Here is an 18,898-nt window from a genome sequence, read left to right as displayed (position 1 = left end):
AGCCGTATGATGGAAATTCAGATTGATATTATTGCATTGATATCCAGCAGTATTGAGTGCTGCTGTGTCCCTCACAGGCACTCATCTCTGGTCAATCAGCAACAGGCACACAGTCATGCAGTCAATTACATGGCATGTGAAAATGCAGAGTCACTGTAACTAATGCTTCAGGCTCCTCAGTACTGATCAATATTAAATCAAATCTGACAGTGTCACGAGCCCATGAAGTCCACACAGTCCATTAACAGAGGCACGTGTGCATGTGATCATCACACTGTACACTGTCACCAGCCACAGACGTTCTTCAGAGCACACAAGTTCACATGTCATAGCAGCAAAAACACATGAAGCTGTCCCAGGTCCCGGGCTCTGCTATGTGAGTTTGGCTAAACAAACCAAATGGAATGGAGTCATCATTATGTTATTCCAGCTGTGTTTTACCTGCTATATCAAGTCAAAATATCTGCTGGAAAGGAGGTGTATAGATTTGACATATTCACCTGTACCCTGTGTGCATCACTTCACACCCTAATGAAATGACATGTTTGATGCCACTATTTCAAAAAATATCAGCCACTTAAGTCAAGAAATTATGGAACTGATTTTTTTAATTAAAAAAAACTAACCTAACATCTCATCTAATACATACCCATCTCTTCCACTTTTCTGAACTGGGAACTAAAACTGCAGTTAGACAGGGAGTGGCCTTCTCTACAGTGCAAATAGAAACGTGACAGCATGTTGACAGATAGCTTAACTCGCTGTATAGCCAAACAGATGCAGCCATTCAACATGATCGAAAAAAACAGCATTTAAAGAAAAGCTGCAGACTTGTCCGAGGCAGTATGAATGACTATAGAAAACATACACCTCCTAAACGTCAACAAAATGAAAGACGAGAATCTGAAGAAGATTAGACATCTGCTGAGCTCAAATATGATGTGACATAACTGCTGACTGAACTCTGCAGTCAAAGTGTTCAGAGACCACACACACATCCCAGCACCATACTGCTGACATACTTGCAGAAGTCTTTCAGTCTGCTTTAGGATTAATCACTGTTGTTTCTAGAGTATAGTTCTTCAGTGTGAACACACCATGTTATAATGAGTCATTCAAACAATGTTTGTCTAAGGTCTTTCCCAAGAAGCTGGTGTCTTTTTCCACCTGGATAGACCACACCCGCTGGGCTCGTAACACCTGGGCCATGGCAGCCATCTTCATCCTCACCATGGCTGACATCATGGATATGGTGAGCTGCTCTTTTCTTTTTCTTACAGCCACAAAAGGTTAAACCAGTGTGTGTATTTTGTACTAGTTATGAAATTTATACCAAGTTCACCCCATTCATAGAGCACTTTTTAGGAATAATTGTAATATTAATAATTATAGCACTGAGTTCATGACTTTGTGTCTCTCCACTGTCTAGCTGAGTTGTCTGCCTCGAGCCCCAGATTCAGTCAGCACCACAGTGGCTCCCTCCTCCTCCTCCTCCTCCACATGGTCTGGCCCTAATAGTTGCCTGGACAACCCCAAATATTACAGTTTCATTGCTGTGCTGGCACTCATGGCCACCACTATGCTCGTTCAAGTCAGTCACATGGTCAAGCTCACACTGATGCTGCTCATCACAGTGGCCACAGGCATCGTAAACATCTACAGCTGGAGGGACATCTTCGACTGCTATGACATGGCTCGCTTCAAGGACTACAGGTGAGGACTATTGTGTAACAATGAAGACTAACAGTCAATTGAAAAAATGAACCAGGATTCAAACTCAAATCTAAGTTTCATTATGTGTCATTATGTGTTCAATATCTTAAAGAACAGATTCACAATTTTTCAATCGTGTCTTAAAGCAGCAGTCAGGTGTCCATATGAACAGTAAAGAGGTTTTCCTCTCTGTAATCATTCCTCCTGTTCATACTGACTATTAAAAGATCTCCATCACATGAGCTTTCAATGGAAGTCATGGAGGACTAAATCCACAGTGTGTCCACACAGTCATTATAAAGTAGATGATCAGCTTCTATTGAGCTTCATCAGTCTGAGGGCGTACTCACACTAGGCGATCGTACCGTGACCCTCATAAAAGTAATATTTTACTAATCTGCATTATATAAACCAACAAAATTCGTTAAAGTCATTTGGCGACTTCTAAGTCATTAAACTAAGTCTTACTTTTACTGGAGTAAAGAGTTGAATCAGTACGTCTGCTTTTACTAGAGTCTTTTTTACACCAGTATCTAGTACTGCATACTACACAGGCATGACTCAGAAGAACAAGCTTGCACTTTTTAATCATAGTGCGTTGTGTTAATTGATCAGCTGTGTTGTGTTTTACCAGCGCACAGCACGCCAACACACACCTGTTCATGTTTTATGAGAGTAAACTGTCTATATGTTTTTGCGCAATGTGTCAGAGGCAACCGTGCCTGAGTACTCTTGGGTTTGAGGTAATGTGAGTGCGGGTCAGCGGGGGACAGGGGAGGGGGGGAGATTCGTGCTTCAGCACGGTACGGAACAACTGGCCCTAGTGAGAGTGCGCCCTGAGTTAGTCATATCAAGTGATATCTGACACATTTACAGTCTTTTTAGCATCAAATTCCCTCATGGGGCCTGATGTACTAAGATCCCAAATAGTGGGTACTAAATTGCGTGCACGGTGCAATAGATTGCGTGTCTCGTTTGCGTGCGTTTTGCAGGTGATCTACTAAGAATAACTGTAAATGAAAACAGGTGCAACAGGGTGCAGACAGCAGTATTTAAATGAGGGTTTTGTGTCTTTATGGAGAGTTTGGACGAGCAGAAAGCTGCAAGTACAAAATGAAATGTGATCAGGTTCTAGTGGAAGAGGTTAACTAATATATTGAGTTATAACAACAACTAATATTACCAGAAAAACCCATATATGGAGAGTATTTGTGACAAAGTCAATGCTGTTAGTAAAACCACAAATATTCCAAAATATTAACACAGGTGTAAAAACTCCTTCCTGTGTGTATTCTGTCATTGTGCCTCCGTCTCCTCCTCTCTACAGTTACAGCTGGTTAATACCTGTCCTTCAAACTTATTATTTATAGACGCAGTTATCATCAGAAATAATACCTTCAGGTTTGGTAAATCACAATGTGTGTGTTAAATAACATATTTACATTTTCTCCTCCCTGTATTTTGCACACTGGGGTTAAAACGCTTCATATTACATATTCATTATGGTAAATGTACTAAATGGACAGAGTGTATTATCTTGCACAGTTGAAAGACGCAAACCTCAGTTTGTGTTAGTAGATCAGCTTGCACATTTTTTGCGGGTGATGTCAAGTAGTAGTACAGGACAAGAACACGTTAGACAAAGTGACGACAGTGCTCAGACTAAAAAGACAAAAGAAGAAGAACGGCCCCAAGAAATCCAGATACAAGAATAAAAAATACAAATAAAAATAAATAAGAAAAATAAAAAGTCGATAAAAACATAAGATACGTAAAACCAAGTTAAGAGATAAAATATGTGCCATTAGTAAAAAAAAAAGATAAAAGAAACAATACAAAACATGTAAACATAAATCATGTTAAATGTAGCAGTTTCTTTCACTTGTTAATAGCACTGATGGCTGATGGTACAAAGCTGTTTTTGTATCCAAGCAGGTACCATAAACATCCGTCCTGATGGGAGCAGCTCAAACTCTCCATTAAGAGGGTTGGAGTTATCTTTTAAAATAGAGCCAGCTATCCTCTGTAATTATCTGCTGTACAGGGATTCTGGATAAAGCTGAGACTCTCCAATCAGTTTCCTCGACCATTTCACGATTTGGTGTAAACTATTTTAGTTTTTGAAGGACACGTTTCCAAACCATGAAACAAGACAGGAAGATAAAACCGATTCTATAAAAGCACGATAAAACAAGGTCAGCATGGTCCTGTCAATGTTAAAAGTGGACAGTTTTCTCAAACAGAACGGGCTGGCCCCTTTTTACACACAGATTCGCAATTTCCCTTAAAGTTCAGTTTGTTGAAGTTTCATATTTTCCTTTGTCTCTCTCTCTCTCCTCTTTATTTATTTTTTATATTATTTTAATTTAAATTAAAGAGTACAGTCTAGACCTGCTCTATGTGTAAAGTTCCTTGAGATGACTTTTGTTGCGATTTGATACTATATAAATAAAGATTGATTGATTGATTAATATTAGCTTCAAATAGGCTACATTTTTAAAAGAGGACTGTGGATCTCTTCCATTGTAAACATGATGAAGGGATCTTCTAATGGTCAGTATGAACAGGAGGAATCATTACAGTAAACATTATGAAGAGATCTTCTAATGGTCAGTATGAACAGGAGGAATCATTACAGTAAACATGATGAAGGGATCTTCTAATGGTCAGTATGAACAGGAGGAATCATTACAGTAAACATTATGAAGGGATCTTCTAATGGTCAGTATGAACAGGAGGAATCATTACAGTAAACATTATGAAGGGATCTTCTAATGGTCAGTATGAACAGGAGGAATCATTACAGTAAACATGATGAAGGGATCTTCTAATGGTCAGTATGAACAGGAGGAATCATTACAGTAAACATGATGAAGGGATCTTCTAATGGTCAGTATGAACAGGAGGAATCATTACAGTAAACATGATGAAGGGATCTTCTAATGGTCAGTATGAACAGGAGGAATCATTACAGCAAGAAAAACAGGTTTCAATGTTCATTTGGGCTCCTGACTGTAGATTTAAGTCAGACTTGAAAAATTGTGAACCTGTCCTTTTTACATACAGTAATTACATTGTTGGGGTTTCTTGAACTCTTGTATTGGAGCAGAAATTGTTAATATGTCTGCGTTCATCTTTGCAGGTCATACTTGGTGCCCTCCAAGATCACAATGACAGTTATGATCTTCATTATGATGGTCAGCTTCTATTATTTCTCCCGACATGTAAGTTTGTCTCTGTTGTGTTAACTCTACTTTTACTGCATAAAGAAAACATGGTATCTGTAATGTCATTCTTAGGTTTCTGAATGAAGATATTGAAGCATTAGTTTGGGGTTAGTATTTGTATTTGGTTCACTCTGTGCTCTCATCAGCCTTGTTTCCAGCAGCAGCAGCAGGTAGATTACACAGTACACTACCTGCTCACCACCATACAACAGACAGACATAGTTGAAGCTGCACTGGTGAACTTGGTGAAACATTTAGCAGCTAAAGAGACAGATATTTCTCTCAGTAACTGCAGAACACCAAACCAGAGCTACATAGTATTGACTTACATTCAGCAGGTGGACACAAACGAAACTCCAAATGAATGATAATGTTGATCTGTAACTACTGGACTAATTGCTAACACATTTCTTGATAAAAACGTATGATATGAATGATGATTATACACTGATCAGCCAAAACATTAAAACCACTGACAGGTAAAGTGAATACAATTGATTATCTTGTTACAATGACACATGTCAAGGGATGGGATGTGTTAGGCAGCAAGTGAGCAGGAAGTGCCCTCAGAAGAACAACTGTAGCATAAATGACTGAAAAAGTTAATGCTTGCTATGACAGAGAGCTGTCAGAACACACAGTGCCTTACAGTGCACCTACAATGAGCATGTGAGCATCAGAATTGAACCATGGAACAATGGAAGAAGGTGTCCTGGTCTGATGAATCATTGTCTTTTACTTCACGTGTGGCCGGGTGCATGTGCATCATTTACCTGGGGAAGAGATGGCACCAGGATGCAGTATGGGAAGAAGAAAAGCCAGCAGAGGCAGCGTGATGTTCTGAGTCATGTTCTGCCAGGAAATGTTGGGTGCTAGCATTTATGTGGATGTTACTTTGACATGAACCACCTACCTAAACACTGTTGCAGACCAAGTACACCCCTCCATGGTAACAGTATTCCCTGATGGCACTGGGCTCTTACAGTAGCATAATACAGCTTGACACACTGCAAAAATGTTCAAGGTGTTGCTCTGGCCTCCAAATTCCCCAGTTATGATAATCCATGGAGACCCCACCTCACAAGTTACAGGACTTAAAAGATCTGCTGCTAACATCTTGGTACCAGATACCAGAGGACACCTTCAGAGGTCTTACCAGGCACACCTGTGACACACTTAGATACAGGGTGATCAGACCAAACCACCACAGCTGAGGAAGTGACCTCAGTGCAAATAGTAGTTCAACGATGTAACACAGAGTCTAACAGCGTACAGAGTCTATTTGACCTTTCATTAAAAATCGAATATCAACCAGTCGTTTTCCCTCACTTTTGATTGAACAGTTTTGATGCAGTTTGATTGGGCTATCTGTCATCATTTTTACTTGAACTATGGCGGAAATGCTCTTTTGAAAGCTTTTCCAAAAATACACCTGTGAATGAAATGCTGAACACTTCATTAACATTATGTACATTATGTCATGTGAGTGAATTGGTTTCTAGGAAAAAAAACGTTCAGTCGTATTTGCCTTCAAATCCACATACTTGTTGAGTGCTAACACCAGTGTCTGTTGGCTGAAGGTGGAGAAGCTTGCCCGCACCCTGTTCCTGTGGAAGATTGAGGTCCATGAGCAGAAGGAGAAGGTGTATGAGATGAGGCGCTGGAACGAAGCACTGGTGACCAACATGCTGCCTGAACACGTCGCTCGACACTTCCTGGGTTCTAAGAAAAGGGATGAGGTAAGATCCGAGGCACATTTATTGGCACTGTTCCTCTGATACTAGTATCTTATAAAAATAGAATCATATTATAGTATTTATTCTAATGTTAAAGGAGTGATTCATCAACTTTCAGGTTTGGTTCAAACAATGTGATGTGTTAATCTGCCATGTTCCAGGAGTTGTACAGTCAGTCCTATGATGAGATTGGGGTCATGTTTGCCTCCATCCCCAACTTCTCTGACTTCTATACAGAGGAGAGCATCAATAATGGAGGGATTGAATGCTTACGGTTCCTCAACGAGATCATCTCTGACTTTGACAGTGTAAGCTGATTTCTTTATTGTGCCTCTGTGTGTTATAGTGGCAGTCTGCAGGCAGAAGACACACATGCTTGTCAAACATGAGTCTCCTGCAGTTCTGTGCACTCACAGTAATGTAGCTTCAGAACAGTCACTTGCAGTCATTAGCAACAATTTTCTGGTTGTAATTTTTAAATTACATCCAAACATCTGCTGATATTAGGATTATCCCTTAATCAAACCTGTATCCATGACAGCTGTTGGATGAGACTCAGTTCCGCTGCATCACAAAGATCAAGACCATTGGCAGCACCTACATGGCAGCATCAGGGGTCACCCCAGACGTCAGCAATGGCTACACCTGTATGAAGGTCAGCAGGGTCACATGACCTATCCGGCCGTCAATGTGTTTCTCACTTATTGACCTTACACGAAACTTCACCTTTTAAAATAGAATGTGATGATATATCAGAATACTATAGACAGAGTCTTCTCCCTTGTCAGCAGACATGATAATGTTTGTATTTGTTTGTCAGAAGGAGGAGCAGTCTGACAGAGAGCGCTGGCAGCACCTGGCAGACCTGGCAGACTTTGCTCTGGCCATGAAGGTCACACTCATGAACATCAACTACCAGTCATTCAACAACTTCATGCTACGCATCGGTATGTACCAGCCATTCGTGTGTGTGTGTGTGTGTTATTGTAGTTGTACTTCTGTCCTAGTAGGAATCAAAAGCAAATGTTTATGGCTGAAATATTATTGAATAATCTGGTTGTTTTCTCAATAAATCAATAACTTTGTTGGTTCAGAAAATGTCAGTCCCTGTTTCCCACAGCCCAAGGCATCCTTAAATGTCCTGTTACTAGTCCACAATTCAAACATAGTGTCTTTTAGGACTAAATAAACCGGAAAATATTCACATTTGAGAAGCTGGAATCATAGAATTTGCACAATTCTTTCTTAAAGCAACCAGATACCCAAAACCACAACTGCTTCTATGCAATTAAGGGTCTTATGGTCCGAATAGTATCTAAAAAGAATTACAAATTAGCTTCAGTTTTTGTAAACTTTCCTGATATTGGGTATGAATTGGGCGTGGTTATGCTCAGGCGTTTATTATAAAAATGACACAATTAGTTCCACAAACAATTCATAAACAGTGTGACATGCTGCGTAGGGTGACCATATTTTCAACATCCCAAACCACAAGTGTACTGCACCTTCATGCACACATGTATGCCGTCATGCACTCATCATAAGTGTTTTCATGAAGACGGGGGACAGTTTGATTAAGCACGTAGCACACGTACTGAAGGCACCTGTCAGCACCATGGACAGCACCTCAGAACACCAGAAAGTATGTTTTCAGTTCTTTTTCAGTTTGCACACACAGGATGATGGCTCAAAGACCAACTGTTACATATTCTCTGCCAGCTCTTTCATTTTAGACACACAACGATAAAAAATCTTTTTGTGGCCTGTAAATCATTTTATTCATAATTTCACATTTGGCTATCTTAATATGTTCTTTTATATCTGCATTTCCACCATTCACAACCACAAATATACTCCTGCAGTGTGTCCACAATGCAGAATTTCCTTGCGCGGGTACTCTACGAGGTAAGGAGCATACCTCCTGGAGCTCTTTAGAATAGATTGACTGTCTCTTTGGCATGACAGCTAATTGTTAACATAATGGTTATGTCAGAAGGAGCCACAGGCCTCATTAGTTAGCACCAGCTTTGATAACAACACATTGATTTATTGGCACACATACAGACAACTCTGTGTTGAATTCAAACATGTGGTGTGTTGTTGGTGTTTTTATGTTGGGTTAGATAATAATGAGTGGGACAGATCATAATAAACATCTATGTAAGCCATGAAAAAAGTATAATATTGTAATGACTATTTTAATTGTGGTGAGAACCAGGACTGGGACATTTTAGTGTTTAACAGATATTTGACACAACTTGGGACAATCCTGGGCTAACTAGGATGTCTGGTCACTGTAATGCTGCAATAAGTACATTGTCTCATTTCTGGAGTTTCTGTGTTATGGGTGTTTCTGCATCTCAACCCAACTCATTTTACTCTATTCTTCCTTACTGCTGTAAATTAAGTGTACAATCAGTGGCCAATTAGACCAATTAGTGTCCATTTAGATGTATACACTAATTCTGCTAAAGCACTCTTTGCCCTCACAAGTCACACAGTTGTTTACATGCTATTCAGATCTGCTAGTTACTTTAGCATAGCAGTTAATGATGGCTTCTCTCTCTCCCTCTTGCTCTCTTGCCCTATCTTGCTCGGTGTGTCTAATGTTTAACTATTCCTCTGCCTCCTTTAGTGATAATGGTACATGTAATAAATGTAGTTTATTTACTGTGACAGAGGCAAGACGTAGTGTTATTAATCAGTTTCCAGTAGTCAGTACAGTTGTCAATCAGAACGTGATCTGCCATATGTACACAGTGTGAGGAAATGGTCTAAACCAGTGGTCTCCAACCCTGCTCCTGGAGAGCTACTGCCCTGCATGTTTTAGGTATCGCCTCACTCTAACTCGTTATCAAGCAGCTGAGGCTCGTCAAAGGGCTTGATAACGAGTTGATTATTAGAATCAGGTGTGTTAGAGTGAGGAGATACCTAAAACATGCAGGGCAGTAGCTCTCCAGGAGCAGGGTTGGAGACCACTGGTCTAAACAGTCAAATGAGCTGTTTTTTGAACTAGGTTATCTAATTGTTATGTTTATTTTCATTCAGATTTTTGTGGATGCTTAATGAGACACTTAACTTTGTTATCATAGATGCGTTTTTACTGAAAATTTCCAGAGGCTTTAAAGAATAACTCCAAATGATTACTTGATTATTAAAGTAGTTGGTGATTGATTTAATAGTTGGCAACTATTCCATTGTTCGACTAATCACTGCAGTTCTGCCAAAACAGTTATGGTAGTATGGGAGAAAATCCTTCACTGTAATGGAAATCAGGCCAGAACTTTTCTGGATTTTTAAATGAAATGAAATCTGCTTTCTGCAATATTTAGATGTAAAAACCAAATGATGATCCAATACCAAATCCAATGATGGTCAGTCCCTAATAAAGACCGGATACAAGTAGAGATAACATTTCCTGTGAGGCTTCTAATGTTAAAGGAGTGATTCATCAACTTTCAGGTTTGGTTCAAACAATGTGATGTGTTAATCTGCCATGTTCCAGGAGTTGTACAGTCAGTCCTATGATGAGATTGGGGTCATGTTTGCCTCCATCCCCAACTTCTCTGACTTCTATACAGAGGAGAGCATCAATAATGGAGGGATTGAATGCTTACGGTTCCTCAACGAGATCATCTCTGACTTTGACAGTATAGGCTCATTTCTTTATTGTGCCTCTGTGTGTTATAGTGGCAGTCTGCAGGCAGAAGACACACATGCTTGTCAGTTCTGTGCACTCACAGTAATGTAGCTTCAGAGCAGCAACAATTTTTTGGTCTGGGTTTGGCTTGGACTTTTCTCCTTGGTAACTCTGTTGTTGTACTGATGGAATTAGTGTGTGCATTATTTATATGTTATATAAAATGTATCAAGGCAAAGTGTTGCATTTTCATTGATAGCAAATATGATTGAATATATGCAAACTGAAGAATAACGGTGTGTCTGTGAATGAGCCTGTGTCAGATGAAGGCCTGGTTCTCCTGCAACTTAACTAAATATTTGAGAATTTGTCAGTTTGCTGCAGAGGAGAGGAGCATCCCTATCTGAGTCAATTAGACACCCTGGATTCAGCCTCTGGTGTCAGTACGGTTAGACACAGGAACTCCACACCTGATGTTCTCAATTTCCACTGCCAGATCTGGCAGATCAGATCAGGACATCTGCATGTATCATCCAAATAAAATCTGTTAAATAACCTTAAAAGATCTTTCCCCTCTCTTTGGTGTGTTCTCGTTTAAAGAAAATTACAACTAATATATATTGTATTAGTATTATATATAATATTATATTTCATTTGATTTTACTTCTTCTTACAAACCTGGTTTTATATTCATAGCCTTGTATATTATTATACATGTTACTCATCAACTAAAGTGTTGAGCTCTAGGGAATGATGACAACCTCACAAGCAGGGTTATACACCCTGCTCACATTTTATTCACGTAACCTAAAAACACATCTCTAAGTTAAAAATGAAGGTAAATGAAATTATTACACAGACTCAAGTTTACTTTACATTTGTGCCAAACATTTTCAGATGCAAGCTGTATAGTTTTAGATTTATTTTTTCTGTTCATGACATCAGTTGGTTTGATTTATTTCCACATATTATGAAAATCAGTCAGACTCTTCCTGGAGTTTGCTCATGAATGAATACAATCATCATCTTTGTGTTCCTTTTTGTCCACGTTGTATCATCACTGTGAGACTTTTCAGAACATCATGAACTTAAACAGTCACATTTGTCAACACTGTCCTGCAGGTCTGAATAAGGGTGGAGTGTTAGCAGGAGTAATTGGTGCCCGCAAACCCCACTACGACATCTGGGGCAACACTGTGAATGTGGCCAGTCGCATGGAGTCCACAGGGGTGATGGGAAACATTCAGGTACAGTATCAGGATTTACTGCCCCCTACTGTTCTCACAACTTTCAGCATCAATCGATAATACAAATTCAAGACATAATGTGTCCGTTTTAACTACACTGGCAAAAAAAGTAAATAAATCTAGTTTTGAATTTAAATGTTTGCTGGTACATTTATCATAACTTAAGATGAAAAATGTAACCACAATATTCATTTTAATTTAATTTAATAACTTAATGACCTTCCATTGATCAAATGAACAGTACATGTACTGTAAGTGACACCATTTCCCACAGTTATTTGCATGGTTGTATCTAGTCTTCAGTGCTTTACTTTGTTTTGCAAACACAAATACAACTTTGCATATTCAATTTGAAAATGAATGTGTCACATTTTTTCTGTTAAAAAGCCTGAAGGCCTTCTCATGTTGTCTATGTGTTGCCCCTAGGTTGTGGAGGACTGCTATAACATCCTGAAGGAGTACGGCTTCCGCTTTGTGAGGAGGGGGCCCATCTTTGTGAAGGGGAAAGGGGAGCTACTCACCTATTTTCTTAAGGGAAGAGACAAACAAGGCTCATTTATCAATGGCTCCTCTGTCACTCTGCCACACCAGGTGGTGGACAGCTAAGGACCAGACACACACACACACACACAAACACACACGCACACACATACACACACCCCAGTAATCACATCTCATCATGTGATGAATACAGAGAGTGGCCATGAGATCTACCCAGTGTTCATAGGTCAGACTAAAATACTACAAACACACTTTTATACACACCTGTGACAGGATATATGACATTATTGAACACCTACACACACACACACACACACACACACACACACACACACACACACACACACACACATACATATGTTCACTGTCTATGGAAAGATATATGTGCCAGTAGAGATTGTATTTGAATTCAAACATCCCGTTCAACCTGAACCATGGAATTCAAAATATTTAGAATTTTTGAGTTCATTTAAAAGATCAGAAGCTGAGCGTGATACAAGACACTTTTTCATGTGGAACTCGATCTGCCTCCACATACACATAGTAAGTTGATAGGGTTTATTTATAATGGGGCAGCTGCAGCTCAACCACAAAGAGCTCCCCAAATGTAAGTGCCAAATGAATGAAAGAGCAGACATCACTAAGTGCATCACAATAAAAGACAGAAGCACCAGATATGAAGAAACAGACAGTATATACAGGTGAAAAAATATGAATTTGAATAATTAGACTACATGAAGACTAGTCTAAACAGGACATGCTGGCAGTTGCAAAGTCAAGCACAAGTGTTATGCCACCTAGTTTAGCGATGGCCAGATGTTTTTATTGAATGCAGCTGTTCACTCAACCTAATTAACAAACAGAGAACATCCTCTGAAATCACTAGAAAACATGGGTCTCACTAACCTCTGTGGTATCTAGTCATGCATATAGTTTTGGTTTCACCTCTAAACTCTGCTTTAAACCCTGATGTAATGGAGTTGAATGGACTTAGATTAGTAACTGGAGGATGAAGTCAGCTAGAAGCCTGTAGAATGTTGATCTGTAGCACCTTCTCCAGTGTTCTCTACCAAAGTGTGCAGACTAATGCAGCAGATCTGACACTTCCTCATGTTAAACCTTCAGTCACATGCACAGCTGCTTCTGCTGCTGGTCAATTATAAATGATGAATCAGTTATAGCAGCGAATTATGTACATTTTCATCCCCTCATCCCATATTAGTATGTCCTACAAACACCATAAAACATTTAGCATTAAACAGTCTGTTTCCAGCAGTGCAGCTTTTCTATCATTTTGCTAAAACCTGCATCTTGTGTCTTCTTGTGCACACTCATATGAAGTGCAGTTTTTAATCACATTCAGTTTCATCCTGCTGCTAAACAGATGGAATCTTCGACTTAAGTTATTCAAATGAAAATGATTTTGAATTCAATATTTCAGTGTGAGGATGACTAATTGAATCCGATGTAATTTAAATACAGTGATGGGTTTTATCTCTTTCCATAAACTTGTCTCAGATGAGAACAGAACACTGATCACACATGCACATGAGCTTTTACTGCATACACACCAGTAATGATGACTTTTCCTCGATACATTGTCGGGATTTTGGGCGCCTGGCTTAAATTTTGGACACCGCTCCCCATTTATAAAATACTTCCATGTAAGGACACCTAATGGACTGAACTGAGTTCAGATTTTGTGTCTTTGATGGGGAAGAGGATTTGGAAGTGGACCACTGGAATGCCAGAGTGTGACGATACAGACTGATCAGCCACCTGCTGCTGCCCATGTGTAGTATGAGAGTGTGTACTTTGCTCATAGGGTATTTTTCCACAGTCAAAGTATTCGTTCTCCTTGATCTTGATCTGGGATCAGGTCAGATCTCTGTTTCTGGATCTCCTGCAGCACACTCCACTGCTGGCTTCTGTATGTTAATGAGTTGAAGTTAAAGGATAACAGACATCTGTACTGTGTGTGAGTCTGTAAATGATGTGTCTTAGGAGAGGGACAGGTGACAGTGTCCAGAGGGTAGCACACACACCAGAAATATTTTTTACACTGATTTTGGACAGGTGGAAGTGCCTATCACAGCTGTGATCACCATTTTTAATTAATATGAAGGATTCCATGGACCTCATCAGGCAGAGGCAATCTTCTCTAGTCCTTTCACATTGTTATTAAAGGAGAATTCCAGTTTATTACAACTTGGGTTTCATTTTTGTAGCTCTAGCCACAGTGAGGAGTGAGAGCAGTCAGACGATCAGAGAGGGGAAACAAATTTTCAGGGAAGTCAATAAGGGCATAATATCCATCTCACTTTACAAACCCACTTCCTGTTTTAACTTTGACCAACTGTACTTGTTCAATGAGGGATTATTACAGGATTTCAGTTTGACCTCCAGATAAAAACCCGTTTACAATCTGTCTGATCACGTGACTGTTCATGTTTCTTGACCCTTTGTTCCAATTGAAGTAATATCACTGTGATATACTGTATGAACTCAGCCGTTCACTTGGTGAGTACAATGTTAGAAAAGCCAAAAAGTAAGCTGTAATAAACTGCAATTTTCCTTTAATTATATGGTGATCATGTGGAGAAGAAGGCCGTTGGGAGGAACAGAAGTAAATTGAGAGAGCAGTTTGTTTATAATACATGACAGTGAACTTTCCATGTTGTTTGTGCAACATTTGAGTCAGCCCCATCTCCTCATGGTATTAACACGCTGTCTGTATCTGGATAATGATGCCTAATAATGGGGCCTTTGCATTTACAACTAGAATGAATAGACTTTAACATGATTCTTCCTGCGCTGTGTTCAGATGGCAGCACATAAAGGAAATAGGTACGCTAGCTGCTTGTCTGTAGCTAGCTTCTAGTTTTGCTTTGACAGTGCTGTCCCTCCCACAGTGCTATGAAGCACTTATGTCCACCTTGCTTCATGGAGAAGTGTCATCCATTTTTGAAATAAACTTCTTGAGAGGGAAGATATGCTAGATGTTAACTGCAGCTTTTTGACAGGCAGCTTGAGACAGCAGTAAGAGACAGAGTTAGGTGACATGTTTTCTTAAGGCTTTGGTCAGACTGCACAGATGTTGTTTACACCTGGCTGAGATCTTATTACAATGTAAGGCAGATGTGCATTCTGTCTACATTTATACCTGCATTAACAGGGGTTTCACCTTGTTTAGATAAGCTATCCAGATGTAGATCTCATTTAATACCAGATGGAAATGGGGGGTCAGCTTAATCTCTGCCTGCTTGGTCAAGTAAAGGGCCACATATACTCCAAAGTGGACACACAGCATATGCGTACAGGGTTTTGTTTATACTACTTTGATGGTCTGTATATGCTAATGTGTTCACACATGTGCAGTTGGTGTATATGGTTTGTCTGCCAAAGGTGGAAATATGGTTGAAAAGGGGTTGTCACCTCAAACAACAGGTACATTACAAAAGTGTGTCAAGAGCCACTTTAACCTTAGACAGCTCAGACGTTGGCCTAATTGCATAATATTTTGAACCAGTTGCAGGCAAATGGTGATCATCAACAGGTCTGACTAACCAGTCTTTCATTTTGCTTGTGACTACACAACAAATTGGATTGCTTTTGGGGAACTTGACTGACATCATTGACAATGAAGTTTGTATTTGGAATGTGCCAACAGTGACATGTGGAATGATAGGAAGCAGTTGTATGTAGGCTCTGGAGGAAAGTATTTAGGGAGCCACTGCTCTTTCCTCTGCTGATTGTAAAGCCCATTAGTGTCTGTGTAGAATGGGATTAAAGTGCAATAGTTTCTTCTTCTACAAACCTGATGCTCTCTTCTCTTAAGGAAAGGTTTAATCATTCCTTCCCCTTTAATTCATATTTTTATAATGTAATGTACAAGTTTTGTTCTATTTAAAGAAAGGGAAAGAGGACTGATGGTGTCCTCGTTGTACATAGAGTATAGACTGTGTTTATTGGTCAGATTTATTTATCGGAAATGACAGGTAAGCTTTTTTTTCTCACATAGAAGTGAAAGTGCCAAACATAAAATAATGGCTTTGGATGTAAAAGCCAAAAGGTGGACCATAGTTGTTTCCTGATTTGTATTTCAATCTCAGGCGTGGGAACAAAATAGCACTTCAAATAATGTGTCAATTCTGTATTTGATTCAAGGTTTTGGCTGCAACAGGATTTTTGTGTTAAGTACCAACACAGGAACACTGAAACGCCAGAGTCCATGCCAGCAGGGCTAACTGACAGCATCAACATGATTAAATCCTGAGTTTTTTGTTGTTCTTAACTGTTAAGATTATATTAGAATTTGATTCCAAACTTTGATTCTTCTTCACAGTTTATGTGGATTAAATTAGACATACTGTAGGTCTACTCAGCCTGTTCTTGGCAGATGATCCCAATCCTGTTTTTTCAGTTGAAGAATTTCTCAATCAGTGTACCCTCATGCATTTCAGTTGTCATCATAAGGTGAGTTGATTAAAAAAATCTAATAAAGATTAGCCTCAGTGTCATGATTACAACAGCATATCTGGAAACTACAGTACAGTGATTGTGGAAGAGCAACTCATATCTACAACATCACTGCAGGATGACTAAATCTGAGCTGAGAGGTTGAAAAGGGCATCAGCTGATTGAGCTGAAAACTAAGCTCACACTTCAGTTTTAAGAACGTATAAAGAAGGGGCGCGTGGGTGGTTGGGGCGTGTGCCATGTGCGCGGCTGACCCCGGTTCGGGTCCCGATCGGAGGTCCTTTGCTATACGTGTCGCATCCCTCTCACTCTCCCATGCTTCCTGTCGGTTTACTGATAAATAAAAAGGCGTCTATGCCAACAAAACCTTTAAAAAGAAGAACGTATAATATGGCAGAAAACACAGAAATATGCCGTCACAGTCCTCATATTTCTGTCAAATTGTGCAAAGGAGCACAATTGCAATATATTTGAGCTTTTGTCCTAAATTACCTGACACGTGTTCTAACACTCATCGAGTTCATGCAAACAATAAGGTACAATTTAAAGTTAAAAAAGGCACTGGCAGTGTTTAAAATATATTAGAACAAAGGGAGAAGCTTTTGCCGAATAAAGATATGTGATTGTTACGGACAAGACTCCTTAACCCAACCACAACATCAAAGTATACAAGATTTAAAAAAGATACATTTGGGGAGAAAAATAATTCCATTAAGTAATAAAATGAGTGTAAGTGCAGTGTATGTATGTCTGTGTTTGTGTGCTAATGTAAATTAGTTTGTTTACAAAAAGTTTTTTTTTAAATGGTAAAAAGTCATGGAAGCAACCATCTGCCAAACAAGAAAGAAAAGAATGATGTCAATACAGCAGCTGTCTGCAGGTGAAGGAAGCCTCCTCCCACTAATGAAATCCTTATTAACAAGTAAAAAGCTCTTCAGAATTATTGTCTTTGAGGATGTCAATGGATATACAAGCAATGAATTAGTGTTGATGAATCAGTTGGCTGTGCTTTTTTGAGCCGGGAACACTGCTTACATAATGTACTGTACCCTACTGCCCAGTTGGAAGAGTTTAACTCTTAGCATTGGGTAGCCAGGCAGGGACGCTCATCATTCATTCATTCTTCAGAGGTACACATTTTTTGACTTAGAAATTACAATTTGATACAAATGTATTTCTTTGTAAAAAAAAACAAACAAACAAAACATGTTCTACAGATTCAAGGAATATTCATGAAATTGTTGAAAGGATATATAGGCCTAATGTGTCTTTAAATTTGATAGCCTACATACATTATCTGCCCTTTGAAATAAGAAATTAAATACTGTGAATTCAATTCTTATGTGCAAAATAAATAAAGTGAAGAGCTATTTGTCATTATTGATCATTGAATTGTAGTGATAAATGAAGTGTACCTGAATCATTCAGATAATAATCACTGGACAGACATTTGTCTACACATCATTTCCTGTCCACAAATATTCTGATACATGAAGCAAAGACAGTTAGGAAAAGTAATTCCAAAATCTTTAGTAGCACAATAATTCAGAGGAGACTGACTTCTCTGTCATACATGAAAACATATTTATTTTGGGCTTAGACTATTTGTCCTGATGCGATCTTTCATCACATCACTATAAGTCACACATTTATGGAGTAAGTGATAAAAGACAGCATAACTGCAGCAATATGGGCTGATTGTTTATTCAAAACTGCTTATAAGATGTTTTAACATTTGTTTGATGCGTGTGAAATTAAAAACGTGTTGCTGCTGCTGTTGTTGTTGTTGTTGTTGTTGTTGTTGCTGCTGCTGCTGCTGCACTGTCATGTAATTGTAAGACTATTCTGAACATAGAGGCGGACAGCGCCCCCTAACGGTGACGCAGCTGCACAAAAAGACGTGAAGGAATTTCCGCTGACGTCACTGCGTAGGTCCATAACAGGGCTGCAGCTGTCTGAGAGCAACAATAACAAGCGATAACCAGCAAGTCAAACGCGGTGGAAACGGTGCCTGACATCGCAAATTATCACCGACATTCACAAAATGCGGTTGTCGATATAACTCTGGACTCCGTGTCTTCGTCCTCCGAGTCGGAAAACGTCTTTTCGTCGCGGTCATAGCCGCGAAAAAAACACGTAGAATCGGCCGCAGGGGAACAGGGCAATTCGGGGCTGCATCTGGGTCAGTGGGCCCGTCGGCGGCTGTACCGGTGCTTTTCTTTTCCCCGCAGTGTCCCTTCGCTCCTGGCAGTCGTTTACATACACACCGCTTCACCCGTATTAACCGAGAGAAGATGCAGGCTAACGGGGCAGGACAGGATACAGACTCAGAAGTATCCTGCCAAAACGGTGCAC

The 18,898-nt window shown here is 39.5% G+C and overlaps 2 protein-coding genes across 2 annotated transcripts in view; both read left to right on the top strand.

Moving 5' to 3' along the window:
- adcy3a (adenylate cyclase 3a) overlaps positions 1-12,169 on the top strand; it is a 33,047-nt gene extending 20,878 nt beyond the window's left edge. Inside the window, exons 11-19 of the mRNA XM_062422337.1 lie at positions 1,136-1,252; positions 1,430-1,713; positions 4,856-4,937; positions 6,521-6,679; positions 6,838-6,984; positions 7,218-7,331; positions 7,497-7,623; positions 11,439-11,563; positions 11,990-12,169. Of these exons, the coding sequence (XP_062278321.1) occupies positions 1,136-1,252; positions 1,430-1,713; positions 4,856-4,937; positions 6,521-6,679; positions 6,838-6,984; positions 7,218-7,331; positions 7,497-7,623; positions 11,439-11,563; positions 11,990-12,169 (1,335 nt within the window). The remainder of the gene's footprint in view (positions 1-1,135; positions 1,253-1,429; positions 1,714-4,855; positions 4,938-6,520; positions 6,680-6,837; positions 6,985-7,217; positions 7,332-7,496; positions 7,624-11,438; positions 11,564-11,989) is intronic.
- A 6,315-nt stretch (positions 12,170-18,484) lies between these two features.
- Positions 18,485-18,898, top strand: part of wdr26a (WD repeat domain 26a) — a gene marked incomplete in the record, with an annotated part of 19,419 nt that continues 19,005 nt past the window's right edge. Inside the window, 1 exon segment of the mRNA XM_062422240.1 lies at positions 18,485-18,898. Within this exon segment, the coding sequence (XP_062278224.1) occupies positions 18,838-18,898 (61 nt within the window).

Source organism: Scomber scombrus, chromosome 7, assembly GCF_963691925.1.
Source record: "Scomber scombrus chromosome 7, fScoSco1.1, whole genome shotgun sequence".
In the NCBI taxonomy this organism is placed as follows: Eukaryota; Metazoa; Chordata; class Actinopteri; order Scombriformes; family Scombridae; genus Scomber; species Scomber scombrus.
The sequence above is the reverse complement of the archived record's forward strand: the minus strand, read 5'-3'. Positions and strand labels throughout refer to the sequence as shown.